Genomic DNA, 24,152 nt, shown 5'->3' on the forward strand with positions numbered 1-24,152 from the left:
AAAAGAAGAAAATATGCTTTTAAAAGCGTCTTCTTGGTGACATTAACGTTTATATATATGTGACATTTACTGACATTGATGATTATCCTTTCTCCTTTCTTTTATTGGACGACGTGTAACATTAAGTAATAGTAAGTTATTTTTTTGGAAAAGATTCACAATCACGCATTCATTTTGCACAAATAGTTGCAAGACAGCTGGCATAGATTGCATAGACGGCACAGTAAGTGTTTTGGTAGACACACAAAACTTCTACATTTAATCCCGTCCTGCTTCAGACCGAAGACCAGGTTTGTTGTAGCACTAGTCGACGATTCGTTCTTGTCACAAAGGCATTTTTTTTTCCTGTATGAGCAATTCACGTCCATGAATATTAATCATTTTGGGAAGAGCAAGTATGAATCACCGATAACACATTCACAATCAATGTTTGACGTCTGTATTTTTTCAGCAGCTGACCAGTAAGTAACAGTCAGACGCATCTGACCTACCTGTAAATCCACCGCTGAAGAATTAGAAATCAGTCGGGCCAGCGACTGTCAGAGCAGATATGTATATGGGCGGGTGGGGGAGAGAGTGGGGTAGGGGTCACCTGGAGTTTCTCCTCCACTAGTCGCGATCGTAAACACAATGGAACGAAAACATGTCCAGCAGGCAGAAGAGGGTCGCCTATCGCTGTCACAATCGCTTCTGCTGCTGCATGTATCAGCGTCGCCATTTGTCTTTCTGAGCACGGATCATATCCAGGAGGTTCCTTGTGAGGCAGATGATGAAAATCTGATAAAACGAAAGATAAAAAGGAGATGCGAAGAAAAATTCAGTGTGATTAATACTACTCTTAATTTTGCGGGGATGTCAGCATTTCATGACACAGGATTTTAATTCTCTCTCTCTTTTATTTTAAAATATTGAAAGCAACTCAATGAAATGTGAACTGTTGGGGAGAGGTAAATGGAAGAAAATTGCCGAGGGAGAGATTTACAATCTAGTGTCAAGCCCTGCTCCAAATATCAGAGTCATTAGAGTCAAGTAACATGAGCAGCTACATCCAGCACCATCTAGAAGTCAATGCTGTAACAATGATTTCTGACAAGCACGGGCTCTTTGTAAATGTTTTCGAGCGATGATCGAAATTCTCTAGTGTTTTTAGAATCATTCATAGCACAATATTTATTTTCAGCCGCACCCTTCTTTCCCCTTGCCCCCACAAAATTTCTGTAAAAACTCGATTGTTAACACTGACTCAAAATTGTACTGTCAATAACTCGACAATAGACACAAGAAAAAAAAAAACAACTAGTCGTTAATATTTATATTTTTTAAAATAAATAAACAAAAAGAAGAGGATATTGTTACTTTACTATCTTAGAAAAATCCAGAGATGGTGGGCTAGGTAACAGAAGTTATATTCAGTTATAAAGTGTGACATTATCGCTAGTGCTAAAGAAGGGCGGCTACTCTTCTTGTCTTGTAAGAAGTCGTGCTGGAGTAGTCGTACCTGTGGGACTAGAATCCCAGCCATCACACCACCTAGAATGAGCATGTTGGAGTCGACCCAGACTCTCAGTGCCTTCAGACACCCGTCAGTATAGATCTTACTGGTGTCTCCCAGTGTCATCTGCCCATCCTGTCGAGTCGAAAAGCATGAACAATTACACAATGATTGAGAATAAATGCAACAAAAGTTGACTTCGACATGCGTTCTCTCTCTCTCTCGCACATTATAAAATATATAGATTACATGACCCATTCCTACTTCTGGTGCATTAATCCTGATTTGCACAAGAGCATTCCTTACTCTTCGCCCATGTTCACACAGAATCACAGTAAGACTCCTCTACCCCCTCGCTTGCAATGAAGACCACAATTTAAGCCCACAAAACAAAATGATTATCAAAGCTTTATCGCTCCGAACTATTAATTACACCAGAAGAATTATCGTTTTTAATGATAGCTTATCCCACAGCTATTCTGTCCTTATTTCCTTTGAGAGGAAAGTAAACAGTTATTTCACAGGAACGGGTGTTTGAGCGAGCGCGAAGGCTAGAACACTTTGCTAATGCCAACTGACCTTCGCTAGGGTGTAAATATTGGCCCCGCAGAGCAAATTGATGTTGGATCCCTGCAAGGACAGTAATGTCATGTTAATACAGAGACAGAGTTAGTCACCAGAATGGCTGCACTGATGATGATGAGGGGGAGGAGGACGAGGAAAAGGAGGAGGACAGACAAACAGACGGACGGACAGACAGAAACAAAGACACTAATCGACTATTTCAGTGACCGATATACATTTGCACGCAAACACGGGATTGGGGAGACGGGGAAAGGGAGGATGGGGTCGCTTTCGTCTTCTAGTTTGCTGCACTTTGACCTACCGGTAGAATCCTGCAGCAGGAAGGAGGCACAGAACATCTCTCGGGACTCTCGTTCTGAAGACTGCAGTTGAAGTAAGGGTTTTGGTTCCAGTCTTCGTAGCCTTTTTCCGAATCGGTCTGACCGCAGCAGCCGAGCTAAGAAGAAGGACCGTAGCTGTAATAGGCATGCCCGCTACATCGCCATCGACATCGCTACTATCACCGATAATATTCCAAGCTTTTCGTTTACACACACACACACAGAGGATTGCTCCTCAAGCAACTTTTACAGAAACGCATAATCAGAATGTCAAACAAGAGGGCGGCGGGAGGACTGACCGAGCTCTGGATGTTGTCGATGAGGTCGCGCATATCGTTGTCGTCACGGTAGCTGACGATGGCCTGGCGGAAAAGGTTGTCTGGGAAGATGACATTGCGGACATCAGGCAGGTAGTAGGCGAGGAAAAAACACACCGTTAGTCCCACTTCGAGAAGAAGGAAGATGGCCAGACTGTAGTAGAACTGCAGTTCCAAACGAACAATAAGCAATCTTTTGGAATATATTGGTGAAACCTTAGCAATAAAACCCGCATCTGCCCTTTGCATGTGAATAGAAAGAAGTTAACAGAAAAGTCTGGGATTATTTAATATATATAAATAAGCCACTTTCTTAACATAATGATGATAATAATGACGACGATGAATGATGATGATCTCGTGTAAAGCTCAGATTGTCAGTAGTAAATGACTCATTGAGCTGACATATCTTTTGATAGAAGATAAGGAAATGTTGACACCAAGACATGGCTTCAACAGCTTCAGAAAGGCAGCCACCCGTGATACTGTCACGACCGTCACTCACTCACTATTTTCAGAAAAGCAGTGTTCTCTCGGAGGGACCCCATGCACCCGAAGAAGGCCAGCGCGAAGACGAGGGATCCCGCTAGGCACATGTCACAAGCAGGGTCCAGGAAGAAGTCGATGGCGTCGTGGACAGTCTTCTCCTTAAGAACGAGAATGTAGGTCCCCATGGCCATGAGGGCTAGGCCACGATCTGTGTGACACAAAACAATGACAATGACAATTGTGTGACACAAAACAATGACAATGGTGTGACACAAGAAAGAACCAGTAACCTGTCGTGACAAAATCTGTTTTGGCTGTTTTGTACTGGTAAATGCAGTTGACACTTGCATGTCACCAATAAATGACTTATGGGAATCGTGTAAATGAAATAAAATAAAATACAATAAAAAATAAAGGAACAGATTAGGCTGGGTCACTCGATCCAGTTTGTGTAGCTGGGTATGAGTGTACTTGTGGGTGTGCATGATCTCGATGGATTTTAGTGGATAAAATAAAGTGTAAATAAAGATTTCCGGCACATAAAGTTTTCAAGTATTGGAACCACAGTCGGCAAGAACTCAACGAGGTTGAAAAGTGGGTTTGGAGCTTTCCGTACAAGTGTACCCGCAGTGTAAGGTATATTTATAAAAATACTCATAACACAAGGTACATTTCTGGAGTGGAAAATGCCGACATTGTAGCTTGAGAATTTACAATCACTAAGGGAGCTTGGCCACAACACTTCATCTTCAACCCGCAAATGCAGTTTTTTCTCCTGTGTTGGGTTTGCTCTGTTGTTGTTTGTACGGATACCAGAAAGAAATAAAGAATCCAACATACAATAAACAAAGAGGCCTGCCACACATGCAAACGAACACTGCTAAACATCTTGAAATCTTATTGTTACGACCACCCATATCTTGGCCGGATTTCAGGATGTACACCCAAGCTCTTCTTTTATCAGACGATTACACTTGACCTCTGAATATACACTTTAAACGAGCTTGTATTTTAAAGCGGTAAAAGCCACATTAAAGGCCTATCGACACAGATAAACCCTTGTTATCTTTCTCTTTGCCTTTTTTAAATGAGAGTGCAATGAGTGAACGAGATGTAGTAACGCACCCAACAACTATTTATGTTGTGTAGATAGATGCTATATAAAATTATCTCGGTTCTTACTCCGCCAGTTTAAAAAAAAGATACCCATGATCTTTCTCTTATCTAATCGTTTTAGTACTTCGTACCTTGCTTTGGCCCATGTCTCGAGATCGACAAAAAATAACATGAAACTGTTTGCAAAAATTAGTATTTTTGTAAAAACGAATGTCTTACATATAAATATATAAATATGTAAACTGGTAGGGATGTAAAATTAAATAAGAAGAAATGACATCAAAAACAAAAGACACGACACTTGATTAATAAATAGTAAATCAAGAACAAAAATACATACAGAGACAGTAAATACATAATAAATAAAGAAAGAAAACATGACTCATAGTAAATAAATAAAATTAATAAATACTTATACAGTAAAAGCAAGGTGCTGACATACTTACAAACATGAGGAAGTTTTCAAAGAAGAGTGTATACTTGGTGCAAACCCCTATTTCGCTTCTGTTCTTCCGTCGGAGCAGCCGTTGCCGGAGGGTCCCCCCGGTTCCCACGGGCCTGTGCTCCGGCCGCTGCTGGCCAGTGGACTTGGCCCCCGTCATGGTCAGTCGCAGCTGTTGTCGGCCGAGTGCACTGACCCTTGACCCTTGGTGTAAGAGTCGAGGTAAGTAGTAGGTCTCGTGCAACCTTTGACTGAGGTCTCAAGCTGCTGTGTTCTGTACAATGGGGGCAAAAGGTCAGTCACGCTTATCTTCGTTTGCGCCGTGTCTGAAAGAATAGAAAAACACACAAAGAGGAAGTGACGACACAGCAGTGTGTTTACAGGTGTGCAGGTATCCTGTATGGTAATGAAACCCAATCGTAGCCTGGTGAATTTCGCTACGAAAAAAAAAAAAAATGTTCTGTACCACAAGTACTGCTAATTTTTTAACATATATTCATAGATACATAAATAGATTTAACTGTCTAATGTCGCTTTCAGAACCAAAAATATTAATGATAATAAAAAAGGTCGCTCAGAGCTATAGTGCTTTATGCACGTTCAACACGAATAGACTCGTCATATATAATAAAGAGATTAGCGATTGCTGAATTTTAAACAGTTTACAGTTTATGGGTTTATAAATTAAAAAGCCAATTTTGTCTGCGCACACATTCTCTGTTTCTGGGTGACTATATGTGTGTCTGTATGCCTGTGTGTTGAAGAGGAGAAAGATTTACAGTGGGAGGAGGTGAGAGATAGAGGGGAAAGAAACAAAAGAGGAGAGAGAATAAATTTCAGCGCCTGCTTGTGTTCCTCATAAATAAGCCAACAAAACAAGTTGCAATAATGAGAAAAACGATGTGGACACTCGTAAGCCAAGCAAAAAGCTTCAATCACATTTGCAGTCAGTGTGATTATGGTCGTCGGGTAAAGAACTAAGCTGTTAAATCAGGTGACACTCAACACCACCAAGTTTTTCTCTCTAGTCGACCAGGAAGACAAGTCCTTGCGTCCAATAAACGGGTAGCTACTGATATATTACCTTTCTTTCTTACACACACACACCCAGCTTATACCTCAGCTGAACAGAAAGTTGACCGACAAGTTTTCCTACAGAAGCACATTTTATTACTGATGTCATGGTCACTTGGGAGATGTATCAATAAGTATTAGTTCTTGTTTATTTTTATCTGTTTACATGTTGAGTCTCGAAGACAAAAGACAATGGATAATACATGCTGGGAAAATGTTCGGGCAAATTATATAACCTGCTATTAGTCCCGCCATTCATCATCAATTTCTATTTCTTCTTTTTCCTCCTGTCTTCATGCTGTCAGTCCCACAAGTTAGAAGCTGCTCTTTGCAAGACCATATCATAGTAAAACATCGAAATAGTTATCACGGAAACTTTCAGTATCGGTAACATCTCTGACCCACGTGATACCTGATAACGAGGTCTCTATATGTAACAGTATATTGTCCTTGTGGGAAGTAAGTTGTATCGATGCAAGTTTCTTTCCTGATTATGCTTGAGGACTGGGATGAATCAGCAAGAAGACCTGCTGTGTTACAGTTGAGACAATCATAGTAAAATGAGCCGAGAGACAAAAATATGAGAGACAAGAAGGTGTTGTCTTGTGCTAGACTTCTATTGTGAGAATGTAAAAATAAAATAATTATGGACGACCTGTACGTTTCCCGACTTGAACAATGACAACTATTATAGTCTGCACCCACTGCACCCTTTGTACCCTAAGGTGCCACACCCTAACTTGCGGATATAAACGATGTATGTACCCTGAATGACATCACACGCATGTATCCCTGGAGCTGTGTAGAACATGGTAGAGAGTTCAATTCCTAGCAAACCCTACAGAAGGTTGAAACCCATACTTGAACTATGAGTGCCACCTGCCGGGTACTCGAAGCTTTTTAAACATCGCAGCATTCCCTTTTTATAATTGTTTTCCCTGTGATAATAGCTGGAGTGACTATAAGTAAGGACAATTTAAGAGTTCAGTAAAATATTCCAGTTTCAGTTTCTTACTCCTTTTCTCTCTCTCTCTTTACTTTTCCCTCTCCCTACCCGACCCAATACAAAAGAAGTGACAACAAGGCGCCTAGCTAGTCGGGTGTTCAAATGTCACGAACATGTGTGTTCTTAAATGGGTACGACTGTACTGTGCAAATATTCAGTTGGCAAATAATGGAAAAAACCGATGTTCGTAGCATTCAAGCTCGTTAAATGTCGAATTAATGACAATGAACAATGACTTTTGTCATCACCAACTGTAAGCCTATCTACACCTCCATAACAATCTTATTAACATAACTGCTGATGTTAGACAACACGTTTACCTTCTCGCTCTTCACACAAGTCTTGTCCTCTCTGCGTCGTTTTTGTGGATGTCAGTGTGGTTTCTATGGTAACCAAGAACTGGACGAGTGGAGCTGAGGTCCCGCCTCGTGCTCACAGCGGTTAGTCAATGTCTCGTGTCGCTGCTGTCCCAACTGAGGACACGCGAGGGCCAGCCAGCCAGCCAGCCAGCCAACCTAACCCTACCCGTGGATTGGCGAGGCCGTGACTGACGTACACACATCGGGGCGACGAGAGCAGGACGGTGACCACAGCCTCGACCGAACTGTGGCTGACGCCATTTGTTTGCTTATCAGCAGCCACATGCGTGCGCAGCGTGATTGATGCGCTCTGCTCGTGCGGAGGGTGGGGGTCGACGAGGGAAGGAAGGGGGAGTGTGTGTGTGTGTGAGAGAGAATGATGGACGTGTATAGGTGGATTGCTGTCTGTCTACCACGACCAATGCTTAGCCTCTTGACAAGTTCTCCGTTGTTAGTCATGGCGAGCCTGAAAAATAATGTGACAAGAATTGTATACATCCAGACTAAACCGGAAGCTTTGTCGTCTAAAGCCTCGTTTTAGTAGTTAACCAGAGAGAGTGAGAGAGAAAAAAAAATCGTCTGCCAGCAGTCCAGTTATGCAAGTTCGTGGAGAGAGAGAGAATGTGTGTGTTCACAACAGCGAGCGTCATGTGCGCGGTACGAACAATGTAGATCGCAGTCATGACACACACACCACACACTCCACGTCGAGGGGTTTGAACTTACGTCACCACGGTCGAGTCGTCGAGGTCGAGGTGAGCGCGTGCTGAACTCTGCCCCACTTTTATCGTGCGGTGTGATTCGTAATCCGGGTGCACATCGAGAACGCGTGATAAATGAGTACCCGACTTTATCATGATTTGATAAGATTTGTGCGTGGCAGGGCTTGTAAGGTCGTTTGGAAACATTGTCACCGTTTGTTGACACGGGGCTGTGGCTATATTGATTGCAGGTAAACCTACCCCACATATACTCGCTCCGATCCATAGTAACGGTCCCTGGTGGACAAAATGTTTAATAAAGCGATGAGAACTCGTGCTGGCTTGGCTTTGTTATCAGCGCAGCAGTTGTTGACAGACTGCAGTCAGGTAAATGTTTCTCTGTCCTTTCATGTATCGATGTTTCCACAAACATTGGAGATATTTTTGTCAGTAAAGCCGCATTCGATCATCAACGATTTACACCGGGTGTTGGCAACATGTTCACCCATTCTTTATTGCTTTTGGGGCTTGCACATACTGTCTACAACCATGCTCTCCGTTCTCTAACACAAAGACACAAGTGAGCAAACACACATACATACACAAGAAAATGTGTAAAAAAAAAGTTCTGCATGTATAGAAATATTTAACAAACATTTGTAGAAAAGTGTTGGATAAAAATGCATCTATTATACAATTTTCTTAAAACATCCTGTATTAATCATTGGAAACGCAATAATTGTTTATAAAATGCTAAAGTGAACCTTAATCTGCGTTTTATTTGTTTACCTCTGATAGTTGTCTGGTTGTCAGTCCATCCCAAACCGTCAAGTAGTAACCATGGATAAGAAACTCGAACTGTAAGAAATGTTTTTTTCTTTCTTTCCCTACACTCAGTGTCTACTTATTTGACAAATCTTTTTGTGAGTCGGCTCATGCCACTTCCGTAACAACAGGAACAACAACTACACACTAAGCCACAGTTTCGGCGTGTTCTCAGTTATCTCTTCCTGTCCGGATACAGCCAGGCACAGCAAGTGATGGCGACATGAGATGAGACAGGCGACAGAGTCACAAAGTGCCGTGACAGGTCACGACAGGTCACGACCTCGCCGTGCGCCTTGTCAGACCGAGGATGTAAACTGTCTCTGGACTGCTGGCGGTCTGGGCGAACCATTCAACAGTTTATCATCCGGAACCGAATTCATGAAGTCAGCAATAGACTTGTAATAAATTTGCCACAGTTACTTTTTATTTCTTTTGGTTTGGGCGAAAGTCCTCGACCTCCACTTCCACGACTTAAAACCAGTAAAATGAAAAAGAAAAGTAGACCATTCAACTTGAGCGGTGATACTCCGTTAACACGAGAATTCGCATTGTTCACATTCACTTTTGTCACGTGTCCGAGAGCAGCATTATTGCATTAGCTGTTTGCACATATACACAACACAAATTAAAAATTGCTGTAGACACACCAGTCTACCTGAAACTGATGTTAAGAGACCCGTTCTGCTTGTACCTCTGTCCGTTTCCTCCACTCTCTCATTCCGGATAGTAGGAGGATCTCTCCGTCGGTACAGATGAATCATTGGATAAGACTTTTCCTCCGTGATCATTCATTTTCATATACTGAGTGAAATACGTACAGAGGACGGCGGAGACGGGTAGAAAGAGAACGAAGGTGTGTGTGTGTGGGAGGGAGAGAGAGAGAAGACAAGTGTTTGTGCCAACACGCATACACTGAAAAAAAAGACAACTCTAAAAGCAAACATACTCACGACATTATAATTTCATAAAACGTTTATTTTCCAAATTTTCTTTTTCTTTCAAACATAAAGAAATCTCTTCTCCACTCCAAATATTCGTCAGTGCACAAGGAAACAACCAAACAATAAAAACCACACATCAGTATATTACATTTTGAGCATTTTGTCTGTGCCGGTGGGAGACATTCTCCAGGAAATCTGGAAAATCCATAACGTCTTCCTCACCTCCCTCCCCTTCCCACCTTTCCCCACTCCTCCCAGCGACTGGAAAATAATAATGCAGTACCAAAACGCTTCATTGCCCGCGCTTATGACATGCACGTGCAAGCACGACCGCCAGCCGGATGTTCCACGTGCGCTCCTCCACGCTTCTGACGCCAAGCTAGCGCACATGCGCAGACAAAAAGTATGTTAATGACACAAAAATAAGTTACCCTCGGCCAGCATCGAACCTTTCAGTCATACGGGATGCTCGTGAGCGTGGTTACTTCAGGAGACCCGCTCGCAAGCCAAGGGGAGAGAACTTTAAAAGGGCCGGTAACTCTATTTCATCCCTCACTCATTTTTTTTTCTCTCTTTCCTCTCTTTCTCCTGTTATGGGAGCAAATAAGGAGGAAGGAGAGATGAAAAAAAATTGACATCTCGCTCGATGCATCATCATCTTCTACATCAACGGACGCAGCCATTCAAACGAGGTTCGTACCACAGTCACACCGGTACGGCTAATGTTTCACAATTCAGTAAGACGCCTGAGCACAGTTTAACTACTAATTAAGGCTTCACCATCCCCTCAACACTCTCTCCCCTCCATCCTACCCATCATCATCATCATAACTTTCTCTTCCTTTTCGTCTAAGCGCACCTTAACATTCTTGTCAGACGATGTGTTTCTGTTTTGGAGGAGCGGATACAGGGAATCCCATGTCTCTCTTTGATCACGTGCCTGGGTTACAGTGATTGAGGAACACACTGAAACTTTGGCATATTTTCAGAAAACTTACAAGTTGATTTAGCTGCAGACAGACACAGACTACAAGCTTTCTCCCTTCAGAGAGATGGAGTCCAGGAGAAAGATAACCTCTCCAACTTGGTTCCTTGTCATTGAACTCAGCTCAGAAGTTCCAATTTTTAGGGCAGACCTGTTTCAACTGAATTATTATTACAGTAATTAAATTACTACAGTGTTTCTTAGATTAAAGCTATGTGTTGCAAGGCACAAAAGCAAACACTGGGGATACTGTTTTATATGATAAAACATTTTGTTCAGTTTCACGACTTCCAACAGCGCTGACACTTTACTGGTTTCGTTCTTATTCACGATTGCACTCTGGTCAACATTCTGACAAAATTTAGAAAGCTGTATTCACTCACGTACACATGCACACACACACACATATCCAAGCTTTCCTCTGTTGATGTGTGTCTACGCCAGGCTCCACATAGTAGTGATGTGTGTATCACCATCCTCAGTCTGCTCAACAGATGTTTCACTTCCCAAGGAAGGAAAAAATGAGAGAGAAGGTTGGGTCAAAGAGAAATGGATAAAAGTCTCATGTTCCTCCGCAAAAGACAGACAGAGCTTTGCGGCATAGCTGACGACGGAGTAATTTCAGAGAAATAATGAAACACGTAGCGTAGAGGGCGCTGGGTGACGGATTGGGAGCGAGAGGAAGCTGAGGAGATGTACGACTGGGCGAGGGCTTCAGAACGAGGGCAGGCAGGCTGCTATTTGGGTTTTTTTCCCCTAAAAGTTTTCTAAAAGTGTTTTTCGGAACTTTCCACCTGATTACGAACGCAAGACGAGTCTGACAGTCTCAAGTCCTTTCCTGATTCACGGGGATGACAGACCGGCCATTTAATTATGTTCAAAGGATGGATTTAACGAGTTTTGTGTGAATCGCTAAGACAGTGTGCGGCAAATACTAGACTATCATAAATTAATTACACAATAGTCTAAGAACTTAAGAATATTCAAAGAGAAATTAGAAACCAACAAGGAGATATGTGTGAAAGATTAAAAATACTATGATGCCTTTGACACGGATACTTCAGGTTGTATTTGATGCCAAGTCACTCAATTTTGATAGAATCTATCCATGAAAATATTTGTGACAAATCACTATAAAGCCTTGAAATGGCTTTAGTCGAGTTCTTTTTGCTTATTTATTTAATTTTTTATAGTGATTTGCTGTTTTCATCATCTGAAATGACGAGCTGCCATGCCCCCGACATAAAGGTTCATTAACATCTGTCTACTGTGTCAGAGTGCTTTCCAATATGTAAGCAAATATCCGCCATATTTACACAACCTTTAGATAGAATTATTTATAAAAATTTAATTTAAGATTAGTTAGAAAAACTGTAGTTGATCGTATTGACCAAAAGTATTCTAGTTGAGATGAAAAAAAACTCCAGATAGGGTTAGACAGATTATTTACCAAATGTCAGCTGAGATTATTTAGTAAGTTCCCAGTTGAGATTTAAAGAAAACTACACAAAGGTTTCAGTTGATTTCGCCAGAATAACTCTCTCACAGACTGCCACCCTCTTTCCCCCCAACAACCACCCCGATCCCCTCTGCTCGCAAGACAAAGAAAATGTCCGACATCGCGTTGGCGGTCTTCACGTCCATAAAGATGTCGGAAACATTGCCGACAGTCCAGCTTCCTGAGTTTCTGTGCGCATGCGCACGTGAACGTGTCCTGGCAAAGGACAAGCTGTCACATGATGAAGGACTCACTGATGCTGGCTTTGGTTTGAGGTAGCCATTGCAAGACAGCAATGTGACGGTCACCACGTGACCTGATGTCATGTTCGATTCCCGACATGAATTCGAGCTCGGCACTCCTCGACACACCCGACTTCACCTACAGAAAGCTAAAAAGAGATTCCACACGAAAGTTCCGGTATGGCGGTTCCCATTCTCGAGGCATTTTCACTTTTTTTGCCTCTCGCTGCTGTCCAGTCATGTTTTTCCTGATGTCAGCAGGTGAGGCTGGTCTTGAAAGACTCGTGTCCATCAGCCGGCTATGCGGTTCGGTGCCTTTGTCCACTACCAAAGGGACGTCATCGTCGACTTCCGATTGGCATGGCGTGACGAACCTCTTTGAACATGCAGCTCTCTGGCCGAACCTGAAACCGAGACCAGACAAGATTGAAGACATTTGCAGCCATTTGATATTTCTGTCACAACTTTCTTCATATGAAATAATGGGTTTCTAGAAGCTACGACTACAAGACGAGGAAAGCAAACAAAACGGACAAACATGACAACAGTGAGTTGGTGCGAACCAAGCAACTAATGTTTTGCGTGCCTATAATAACTTGAGGAAGTTTTATCTCCTCTCTTCCTTTCCCTCAAACAAACCCGCACACGCACTCCAGCATACCTACTCGCACGCACAGTCATACCCTCCCTCTCTCTCTCTTTCCTTCTCTTTTTCTAAAATTGTACCATGGACGAGTGCCATGATCTTCTCGATGGTGTTTTATGGCCGTGGACATTAAGTACAACTTGAAGCTAAGCGGTATAATTCGTTGAGCTCTTGTTTCTTTAGTGACAAACATACATGTCGTCAGACCAGACGATAACGAATGTGATGAGTCATCTAATGACACCGTTGGTTACCCACGGTGCGTGAGCAGCAGCCAACGGCGCGCGAGAAGCCATGCGTCAGCTGGCGGTCTCGCCAATCAGCCGGCGAGCTCTCCCCCGAGTACAGCATAATTAGGTGGAGACGTGTTAATGAGCACCACACGGAGCCGGCTACAGATAGCCTCCGCCTGTAGGACGAGACCCTCCGCTAGCAACCCCGAGACGACCGTAGCCCCACCTTTACACGCGCCTCGCTTGCCGAGTGTCCTCCCATGAGGAGGTTACGGCGTGCGTTGCTCCACAGTTCACTGAGAGTGAAAGTCGTACAGGAGACTTAAATACACTGTACGGTCTGTACCTTACATCTGAAATCTTACAGAAGAGGCTGAGAGTGAAGAAAAAAAGAAGAGGAGGAGGAATAGGAGGGGAAACGAAGACGAATAGGACGACAAAGAAGAAGGAAAGTTTGTTTGTGTCTAACTCCGTGCCAAGCCAACTACGACGAAGGAAAGAAAGCAAGGAAAAAAAAAAAAAAGGAAATAGCCGGACTAGTTATCCATCTACCCAACAGAAATATTAGATGAGAGGCAAGGGTGGTGACCTATATAAGGGTATTCCATAACTAGTAGTAACTTTGTGGAAATCTGGAGGAAAGCGGGGTTGGAGAGATAACAGGTGGATAACAATTGAGACTGTATTTGCATCCCCACACAAATTAATGGACACTCACATTTTGTGTATTACATATATTTTTCCTGGGCTGACAACTACAATAGACAAGACATGACATGAAGTATTGCAAAATAACCGTCAGAGAAATATATGTTCAGACTGTGCCCCTTTAAAAAAATATACAACAAACTTTCTCTGATTATCAACTATAAGAACGTTTTTACTTTTATTATCAGTAACTGGAATGAATGAAGTGTGCACACTGGCACTAGTGTATCTTGTTTGTTGTTTACTGGTACAAGAACTCAAGGAAGGTGCAGTTTGTGTCCATGTGTTAACAAGTCCTACTGACTCACTGATCATCCATCTGTTTACAAGTCCTACTGACTCACCAATCATTACATTTACCAGCTTACTATCTGTTATCTCTCATCTTCACGGCGCCGATCGTGTGTTGGCTTCCTGTACACAGAACTTGTCAGAGCTCGGCATCCTCCAGCCATGAAGTGGAGGTGTAGCACACGGTCGACAAAGCATCTGATGTGGAGGTATCAAGTGTCGAGTAGTTGCCTCTCATCATGGCAGCTGGCTGATGCCCAGCAAGACAAGAACTCCGACGAGGGGCAAAAAACAGCGATACACGCCTGTTGTAAGAAGTTTTACAGGTTAACGGGGTCTTCATCTGTTTAATCATTTGCAGCATCGCACCTGTCCGACAGGGATATACAGCGAGGTGAGGATGGAGTGGGTTTGAAGGATTGAATACAATATTCTGATACACTTGTACTATAGAACTTGACTCAAGCATGATATCAGTGTAAGGTACCATCATCTGTAACAGCTTCAGTGTCTTCACCCTTCTCTCTCCCTGTCTCCATCCTTGTCTCTCTCCCTGTCTCCATCCTTGTCTCTCTCCCCGTCTTTCTCTCTGTCCCCGTGATTCATTAGAGCAAGGGACAAAAGACAGAAATACAGACATTTTCCCAACAAAAGCAGAGGACAGCGACTTTAGTCTGCGAGAGAAGGTGAGAGGCTGTTAAAACTACAAGAATATTCATCCTGTTTGTTCGATTCTCACATTTGGTAGGAATGTTCGTTTTGATTATGGCTTGGTCGTTGCTAGGTTCACGTTTCTGAGAAACATTTTTATTTTTGCTTATTTTCTCCGCACTTAGATGTTGCTGGTGGCTAAAAATGAAAAAAAAAAAAATGACAGACGAAATTGCGAGGCAAGTTTAATACAGAGAGGAATGTAGACAACCGAGTAATTTGAGACGGTTACCGGGGAGAAGGGGGAGAGAGGGGCGATGGAAGAACGAGTTGTCTGATGTCTTCCACTCGAAATGTCGGGCTTCGGTTGCCGAGCATGAACTACAGACCTCTGAAGTTAGAATGGACAAAGAAAGCACAGAAATGGTGGTCCAGTTTGTAAGAACACAATAATTAATAGGAGTTAATTCTTCAAAGACTGGTAGGATACAGTTTTTAAACATTTCTAATGATTGTGCAAAGCTCCGAGCAAGATGCTAGTTCCCCACATCTAGGTGAATCCAGCCCTTCCGTTCTCGAGATACACACTCACACTAACAAACACAGCTGTTCACATAATGAGGTCAACAACGTGGACTTGATGATAGTCGGGTACATCAATATGCTTACCTTGAGAATAGTCCAGTCCCTAGACACGCTCACGTTTAAATAAACATAAACACGCTTATCTTGTTTTCAACCAGATATTTATAATTAGTATCTAACCCTGACTTTACCTCGTGACTAGGAAAAACAGTTCCACCTATTAGTCCTAGAACTATGTTAAACAAAAGTTAAAACACACTTCATTATTAAAAGCAAATGAGCTGAGCATTGAAAGTAGTTACAGCTATTTATACCTCTGGCACTCACTCTCTCTCTCGCTCCCTCACTCATTGCCACCCCCGCAAATGAAAGTGAAAATAGGCATGAAAATAATACAATTAGACCGACAGCAAGTGAGCGAGGGGAGGACTGCGACACGGGGGGACAGGGCGGGTGGAGGTGCAAACATAATGACAGCAAGATTTAAAGTGTGCAACATGATACATAAACAGCAGCCAGTCTAATTATCCGGGTATTTGTGCATCTGCGGCTGAAGCTCTGAAAGCGAGTGAGTGAGATGCAATGTGTACTCTCTTCTGTATACAAAGAAAGATGGATGAAAGAAGATGTTGATTTGGAACAAAGAGAGAACAACCACGAAATGCATGCAGCAAGTCGATCTTTTCCCCTCTTTCCCCTCCTTCTCTCTCTCACACACGAACACGCACACAGACAATTCTCCAGGCATCGTTATTTAACGGTTACTAACTTCCTAAAAAAATAAGTTACACGCGGGCTGCTTTAGTTTCATTGCTTTTATGTTACATTACTTCCAGAAGAACAGTTGTGAACAAAGTGAACGCCAAGGAAAGAAACAAAGGAGGGTGCGAGTGGTTGTGGGGAGAAGGAAGGAGTATGACCTGCTGATGGTGAAGATAGGCGAGTAGAAGTGATAAAAGATGTGCCACACAGATGGAGACTGATGGTTATGCACTGGGAATCCAATAGATGGGGGAACACTACAAAAATTCGTAAAAAATAAACGCCTCCCGGTATAACGCAGGATAGACAGAAAAAGAAGGAAAATGAGAGAGAGAGAGAAGAGGAAGAGAGGACAAGCTGAGGAGGCTGGTAGCCAACTGGCATCTGTGTATCGATGTACAGGTTCTGACACACAGCTACTGGCTTCTCTTCAGTCATCAAGTAGTGAAGTCTCCATGTTGTGAGTGCACCTCCCTTTCTTCGCCATTCAACACCTTTTCTCATGAAAGAGGTTTTAATTTTCTGGAAATTAAACTTATTGGTGTTTACTTTGACTGTACACTATCAGACATGCTTTGGGGTTGATAGGTTGGGCACAGGTGCTTGGGTGTAAAATGGTAGGTGTATTATTATTATTATTATTATTATTATTATTATTATTATTATTATTATTATTATTATTATTATTATTATTATTATTATTATTATTATTATATTATCATTAGGGAAAAGTTCCTATCGCTCAAATTCAGATAAATCACATCTTCAAGTCTGTCCGCAAACTAAAAGAATATTAAAAATATTTGTTTTTAACCAATGTTAACAAAAGTTCTAAAATTAAGAAAACGATATGAAGAAATATATCTAAACGAGACAATGCAAGAAGTCCACTAGATATTGGATTCGCAAAAAGGAAAATAGATGCCCGGTGTATTTCTGTTTGTGTGGATCCAAACTCAAGACCTCCTTCCCTTCAGAAACAACTACCATCACTTTTCTTTGCTGCAAGTCAGAATAGTTACAAACTGTCCGTTAATTAGTCCCTGTGCGTGCCGAGATAATTAAGTAGATTATTTCAAGAGAAATACCTTTAAGATAAATAATAACACCTTAACAAAGAAAAAGAGAGAGGCTGTCAGTGACAAAGAAAAATAGTTCCCCTGTATGGGAAACGGGAGGACATCTGAAACAGAAAGATGAAGCGACTCGGAGAAATATTTACTCAAACCATCAGTGAACATCATCACACGGGAGGATATCTGAAACAGAAAGAAGAGGCGAGTTGCAGAAAGAGTTGCTACAACCGACAGAGAGCATGTTGACTTGGTGAGCCTCTCACAAGGCGAGTGTAAACATTCATCGCCTCAAGCCGCTGGACAAACAAACACCCAGCTGGTCACCTCCACCACAAACACCTGCAGTATCTGACCCTCGCACTCGCCACCCCGTGTACCCGACGTTCCGCTTGGCTGATCCTCCAGCTCCGACGACTGATGTGAGGCGTTGGCCTCCAGCCTCGAGATGAAAGATGTTGGGGAGGACTCGGTCCACCTATTTCTGGACGGTCTCCGACAGCTGTCAGACTCCACCCATCCACCCATCCACCTACCCACCCCTTACACAGCTGAGGGAGTAGGGGGAGGAATATGGATGGGTGGTTATGGATAGTAAGGTGTTGGGTGCGAAAGGCTAGGAGATGGAATGGTTGTAATTTTTTTTTTAAAGCGCGTGATAAATGGATTGGCTTTATTGCCTTCAGGGTTTTTTCCCTCGTCCTTAATTGAGTGAGCACAGAGTCTGCGGGCTTTTTGCTACGGTTCAGTCCGTGGAAATTGCTGCCTTCTCTGGTTGAGTTTAAAACCTCTTTCAAGACTCCACACTCCACTCCCTTCTCCACCCTCACCCGAGAAGGAAGAACCAAAAAATTGTTGCTAACATGCTTAGATTGAAAGATTTCCTAAACGCACTTAGTAGCCCACTCACTGTGTCTGTCCTAGTTGAGTCTTTTGCGCACGAATATATGCGCGTGCGTGCACGTGCATGTGGGTGTGCGTGCGCGAGTGTGTTGTCAGGAGGATGAAGGATAAGGTAGAAAAGGAGAGTGCATAGCTCAGGCATGAAGGTATCTCCGTCTCCAGTCTACCTCCATGTGACAAGGTAAACCCTTACCATCAAGTCTTAATGTTTACAACTACTACCATCTTTGAAGTTGAAAATAGCAGATATTAATGAAAGACATGTTTTGATTTTGTCAAAGAAGTGTACATAAATAAATATCAATAACCATTCAAGGATAATATAATGTCCCTCTTTTTTTTTACAGAGCTCTAACAGAACTTACAAAGATAACTAGAAATAAGAAAAAACTAATTCCACAAGTTTATTTTACGAAATCCTCGAGGTGTGAACAGGAAGTAGAATGAAAACGGAAATAAATATCAGATAACAACAACAACAACAACAAAAAAAGTAAATAAAATAAAAAATTAAAAATAAAAATAGCTCGCTCGCACCTTACCTCATTAAACACTTTTACACTGGGACTGCGGGGGATAGAACTCGAAGAGAAAATTAAGAACAGTGAAAAATGACATTTGGTCGGGAAACATTTTTGAACTCAGTGTAAGTCCCCGGATGTTCTTCACTGCGATATATTTTTCCCAAAGTGTGTCAGACACGCAAACACACAGATCGTGAGTGCCTGCTGTCTATGAACATGATTTTGTTGGTTTCTTTGTGCTTTTTTTTCTGAAATGTCGGAAATAAACAACAGCAAGATAGAATCTAGGAGCAGCGTTGTGCATGAGTCACATCCTGAGAGGCAAAACAAGCAAGAGGAAACGAAGAAATAAATAGTGTAGATGCATTTGTCGAGTGTTGAGCTGTCGACATGAAAGGGAGATTTATTAGTCCGCAGATGCAGAGACAGGGCGGGCCGAGAGCAAAACCCTCCGAATCTCCTCCTTCTCTCAGTCACAGTGATTCAGGGATTATTTCCCCTAACAACCCTCTCCTGGCTCTGGTCCTCCACACCAAGCTCCCATTTCACTAAATTTATGAAGTTGAAAAAAAAAAAAAACCCTAAGACGAAATGGATGTCGTTTCTCACTGACATCTAAACGTATGATAAAAAAGGATATTATCGAGCAAAACATCTTGCAAGCAAAGGAGATAGGAGGGAGACTGACTACTGCTCCCATTGCCCAACCTCTCGGTGACCATTTAAAGAGTTCTGAAAAGTGGACTTTATCCAAGGTCTACTTTCAACACTTCAGCTCAGACCCTCGGTTACATGTGGAGGATGTGGAGACTTGGGTCTCTGGTTACGAGACTACCCCGGGTGCATCGACCTTGTACTTCGCAAATCGTGGATACCCGGTAATTCGGTCAGAGTTCAACCATCTCATTAGTTCTTAGCTTCTCGGCGTTTTCTTTGGTGACAGTTTGTTTCATCCAAAGAATGAAGAAGCACTCATTGTACAAAGCCATTTAAGTACGGTGTACATGGAAACGATTAAGAAATATAATAATATTCTCAAAGTTTTCATCATTATTGCTGATGAGAAAGACTCTCTGTACAACTACGGACACAACCCAGGAAATTACTTAATATTTAGATTTTTAAAAGCGTTTACACAGCAAATGCCAATATAACTACATTTTTATTTGATTTTTGTGAGCTTCAAGCGAAAAAATACATTATTATCAAGATTACAAGAAATAAATCTGCGCCAAAAGATAATTTCAATGTGTGATACATTATATTTCCTTAAAAATTTGCGCCTTCTTTCTACTTCTTCATTCTCGAACAATCGCCTTTTTTTTTATTGTGATAGGACCTTTTTTTCATTCGTTTACTCGATGCCTGAGAAACCCACTCCGTTTTGTTTATTTATGAACTACAATTTGTAACAGTTTAAAAACTTTGTTTAGTTTGAATTTTCCTGAATTTTTCTTTCGCTTAAAATTCTTCTAATTTTAATTTCTTTCTTTCTTTTTTTTATTATTTGACAAAGCCGAGTATAGTTTTCTTTTAATGGGGTTGGAGATACGAAGGGTACTGAGATGAGTAAGCCACCGATAGTATCTAGTACACTGGAATATCAAAGATGGACCAACAAAGTTTGTTGTGTGATCATCTTAGTGGAGTGTGTGGAAAGTGGAAAGTGGGGAGAGGACCAAGAAATGGCAAAGGACTTGCAAATGGAAGCAATGCAAGATAAACAGATGAAATTAAAAGACACTAACAACAACGACGACTTGAATTCGAGTTCTTGTTAAAGGCTTTTGTTAGGGTAGGAAAGGAACGAGGAATCATAACCCAAAAGGGCATCAGCCCCATGTCACTGCCAAATGTACTGGTCATCAGCATGTTCACTCAAGTTCCAATATTTTAATTAAACACTCGCCCTCAACCATTGGTTTCCTCTGACCTGTCACACACAGCTATGCCAAAGTTTGTGTTCGACATTTGCCCATTAGACAAATCTTATTTCAATTTCGCAGACTGAGCAACAGAATTAAGTCCAGACTTGGAAATAAATCGAGTTTTAGTTGACACTATTTTACATTACTTTGTTATAAGTTTTAATAAGTAATAAATTAAAAGGAACAGAAGACCGAGACAGCTCTGTAAACACGAGTAAACATGAACAATAATAACATGGTGTAGGGAGAGGTCATTCAGAGAGTGAGTCCCTGCAGTAGGGTAGAGGAGTCTTTCTACAAGTGTTTTGGTGATCACACCGTGACCACCCTATGTACGATTTCAAACTGAAGTTCACAGGGAACAAACAAAAAAATCAAAGCTTTCGGAATCACTCAAAACTGAACTTGTCGAAGTTTGTTCTCTCTCAGTCACAAACATGTATTCACACACACACATTTCTCTCTCTCGCTTACATCTCTGAAACAACTAAGTGTGTTCGAGACGAGTTCTGAACACGGTCCACCCGATCTTCATTCTGTTGGTGACAGTACCGCCACGGGTCTGTACCCACAACAGGAAAGAAGTAGACAGTAATGGAGAGACAGAGGTGACACTCACCGGTCTATTTCGTGCAGCGCTGAGACAGAAGGTGCAAACAGGTTTGGGCATGCTGTCCCCGCCCGCCCCCCTCATCATCGTCTGATGCTTGATGCAGGGCTGGTCCACGCCCTCCGCCCCGACCATGAGGACGGTGGAGAGGTGCGCGATGTAGGAGGCGGCCAGACGGAGGGTCTCGATCTTGGACAACTTCCGGTCGGCGGGCTCCGTGGGGATCATCGTCCTCAGCGTCATGAACGCCGTGTTCACGCTGTGCGTGCGATCGCGCTCGCGGGCGTTGGCGGTGTTCCGGGGTGGCTTCCCACCCAGACCGGAAGCGTCGAACTGGGATCCGGAAGTACTGTTGTCCGGAGACTCCATCATGTCGTACTGTCCGACAGACTTTGTCTGGGAAGAGTGCTGTCCCGGTGGTAGTGTCCGTCTTGCTGTTCTTTCTTTTCCTCGTCGTCGTCGTTCCCGAAGATAATGACGTCGAGAAGGTCGATGAAGAACAGGGTAATCTAGAGATGTCTGTTTTGTGGTCCGGATTCACAGGCACGGACGATATCAACGGAGGTGGAGGAAGGAGACCGTTTAGCTTGAACTCTGACACGGGTTCCAGCCCTGACATGCAGCTGTGACTGACCTCTGACCTGGCGTCAAACCCGCTGATGCCATTGTCCGCCGTGCATCGGACGCCGCAAGTGTTCTCGTTGTAATCCCCGCGATATGCTTCGCCTCCTCTTCCTCCTCCTCCTCCTCCACAGATGGACCGAGCGGAACTCGTGATCTTGACTCGCTTGCTTCCTCCTTGGCGCTGGAGGACAGCAGAGTTGTGGTCCGTGGCGAAGTCACCTGCAGGACAAGCAATTCTCGTGCTAATCTCTTCCTTTTCTTTGTCGTCCCCCATCTAGGGACGGTGCTTCCGTCTGTAAGTCCAACCCACTCATGAGGAACCGGCGATGATCACTTCCTTCTGCCAACTGATGTGTTCGGCAAACGTGCGCACGTGCAGGCTCCGAGTGGACGCAGGCTGGCCGGCAGGTGCTAGGGGGGCAAAGGTCAACACAAGCCTCACTTTAGTCTCTTACGTAAAACAAATGGCAAGAGAGCTCAGGGTGGGGTGGACCGCATGCTGTGGTGAGTGTAATTAAAGACATCTTTGACTATCAGACCTAGCTACAGAGTCCAGCACGTGTGGTAATAGACCACTTGTTATCTACCAATGTAACTTGTCTATACTTATCTCAAAAACATGATGTACAACAGATGTGGAATGTGGAGGAGAAAAAAAAACAACAGCAAGAGGAGTAGAAGAAAGACAACAACAGCAATGGTATCACTTGAAATTCTAACCGCATGCCTATCCCTAAAAGAGTTGTAATAATAATAACATAAATAATTTTTGGACGTATTTTGGATTTCCTCTGAAAACATGAAAAACAAACAAAGAAAACACCCAAACTAATAAATATAATAAATGTACTGTAACTAGGATTTAACCAAGGTGTGCACGAGGATTACCTACTGGCAAATATCTAAACACTGAATATTTACTCGAAATCGAAACATTTAAAAACATTTTCCCTTTTCAGAAGACTAAATTAATCATGCGTGGTAGTATAGTGATTGCACGTGCGTGTATCCAGTATACTATCCACTCTACTGTGGCTGATGAACTGAGTAGACTATAATAAAATAAGTAGTGTTGATACCTCACTACCTGCTGGTGATGTCTCGTTTGGTTTCATGAATTTAATTACAGATTTCAGTAGATTATATTATTATTTATCTTCTTATTCCACGCTTTCGGTTAATTTTTGTTTTGTTTTGTTTTTGTTTTTTTGCTTAATTTGAACTCATTATTCAAGTATTCTAGCTTTGGCTTTGTTTTGAGTTTATTATTTCTATAATGCCAGTTAATATATTTTAAAAAAATAATTTTGATGAAAGCTTTTGAAGGTGAGCTAGCAAGCAAAAACTAAATAATCTCTCATGAACTGACGACTAATTTGGAAATAATCCATTTCATTTTAGAGTTTTGTATTTTTTTTGAAAAACTTACACTTTGTCAGTACAGCTCGCCCAGTTAGTGCGTCGGTTAAGAATTGTACATAAGTAAGTAAATAATGAAAAGTTAAACGTAAGCAATTAACAGCGGGCGATGGCACATTGAAAAGATTTAATTAAGCAGCTGTGTAAAACATGAGAAGGGATAGAGAGAGAGAGAAAGTTTAGGCTTGTTCAGAGCAGAGTGAAATCACTAAGATAGCAATAATCATGCAGTAAGAAATTCAAGGGTTAGGGTTTAGTGCTCACCTGAAGTCACCAGACAGTGGAGTAACAAGCAAGAAGACACTCAGAACAAATTATTTCCAAAATCACGACAAGTTGAAAGAACGATCACCCCTGCCACCACCACAGGAAGCCGGAAGGAGCAGCAGCAGCATGACTGTTGTCAACGTCCCACATCACTCGCACATCGTTGTTCCCAGCGTCGCTGGCTACGCCCTCGGACCTCAAGTAGTCCAGGCAAGGGTCCGAGCACCAGGACCAGCCTGAGAAAGACTTTTTAGTCTGCTGTCACGACCGCAGGCTTCGATCCCCCACCCTCGCTGTCCCCCAGCAAGCTTCACTGCCTCGCCTTGCAGCCTGCCGTCACGTGAACCACGCGCCTCGCCTACGTCACAGCTGTGCTGCGTCTCCCGAGATGGGAGGCCAAGGGACAAATTTCGGTTTTGCAGCAAATGTCCTCCGGTTCCAGACTTGACATCACCGTGTCCGGCCGCCTCCACAGCTCGGCAGGGGAGTTCACACTTATCAGCTGCAGCTGCCTATCTGTCTGTTGGATCGAT

The 24,152-nt window shown here is 42.7% G+C and overlaps 2 protein-coding genes across 2 annotated transcripts; both read right to left on the reverse strand.

Annotated features, from left to right (window-relative positions):
• Positions 1-227: 227 nt before the first annotated feature.
• Positions 228-4,903, reverse strand: LOC112565447 (tetraspanin-33-like). Its single transcript, XM_025240918.1, has 7 exons — positions 4,766-4,903; positions 3,224-3,411; positions 2,697-2,879; positions 2,379-2,513; positions 2,072-2,122; positions 1,499-1,627; positions 228-777 (listed from the first exon to the last, which is right to left on the reverse strand). The coding sequence occupies exons 2-7, from the start codon at positions 3,392-3,394 to the stop codon at positions 706-708; spliced, it is 741 nt and encodes a 246-aa protein (XP_025096703.1). The 5' UTR covers positions 3,395-3,411; positions 4,766-4,903; the 3' UTR covers positions 228-705.
• Positions 4,904-12,733: 7,830 nt separating this feature from the next.
• Positions 12,734-21,678, reverse strand: LOC112564132 (basic helix-loop-helix transcription factor scleraxis-like). Its single transcript, XM_025238737.1, has 2 exons — positions 21,319-21,678; positions 12,734-12,799 (listed from the first exon to the last, which is right to left on the reverse strand). The coding sequence occupies exons 1-2, from the start codon at positions 21,676-21,678 to the stop codon at positions 12,734-12,736; spliced, it is 426 nt and encodes a 141-aa protein (XP_025094522.1).
• Between the last annotated feature and the right edge of the window lie 2,474 nt (positions 21,679-24,152).

Source organism: Pomacea canaliculata, linkage group LG5, assembly GCF_003073045.1.
Source record: "Pomacea canaliculata isolate SZHN2017 linkage group LG5, ASM307304v1, whole genome shotgun sequence".
Classification (NCBI taxonomy): domain Eukaryota; kingdom Metazoa; phylum Mollusca; class Gastropoda; order Architaenioglossa; family Ampullariidae; genus Pomacea; species Pomacea canaliculata.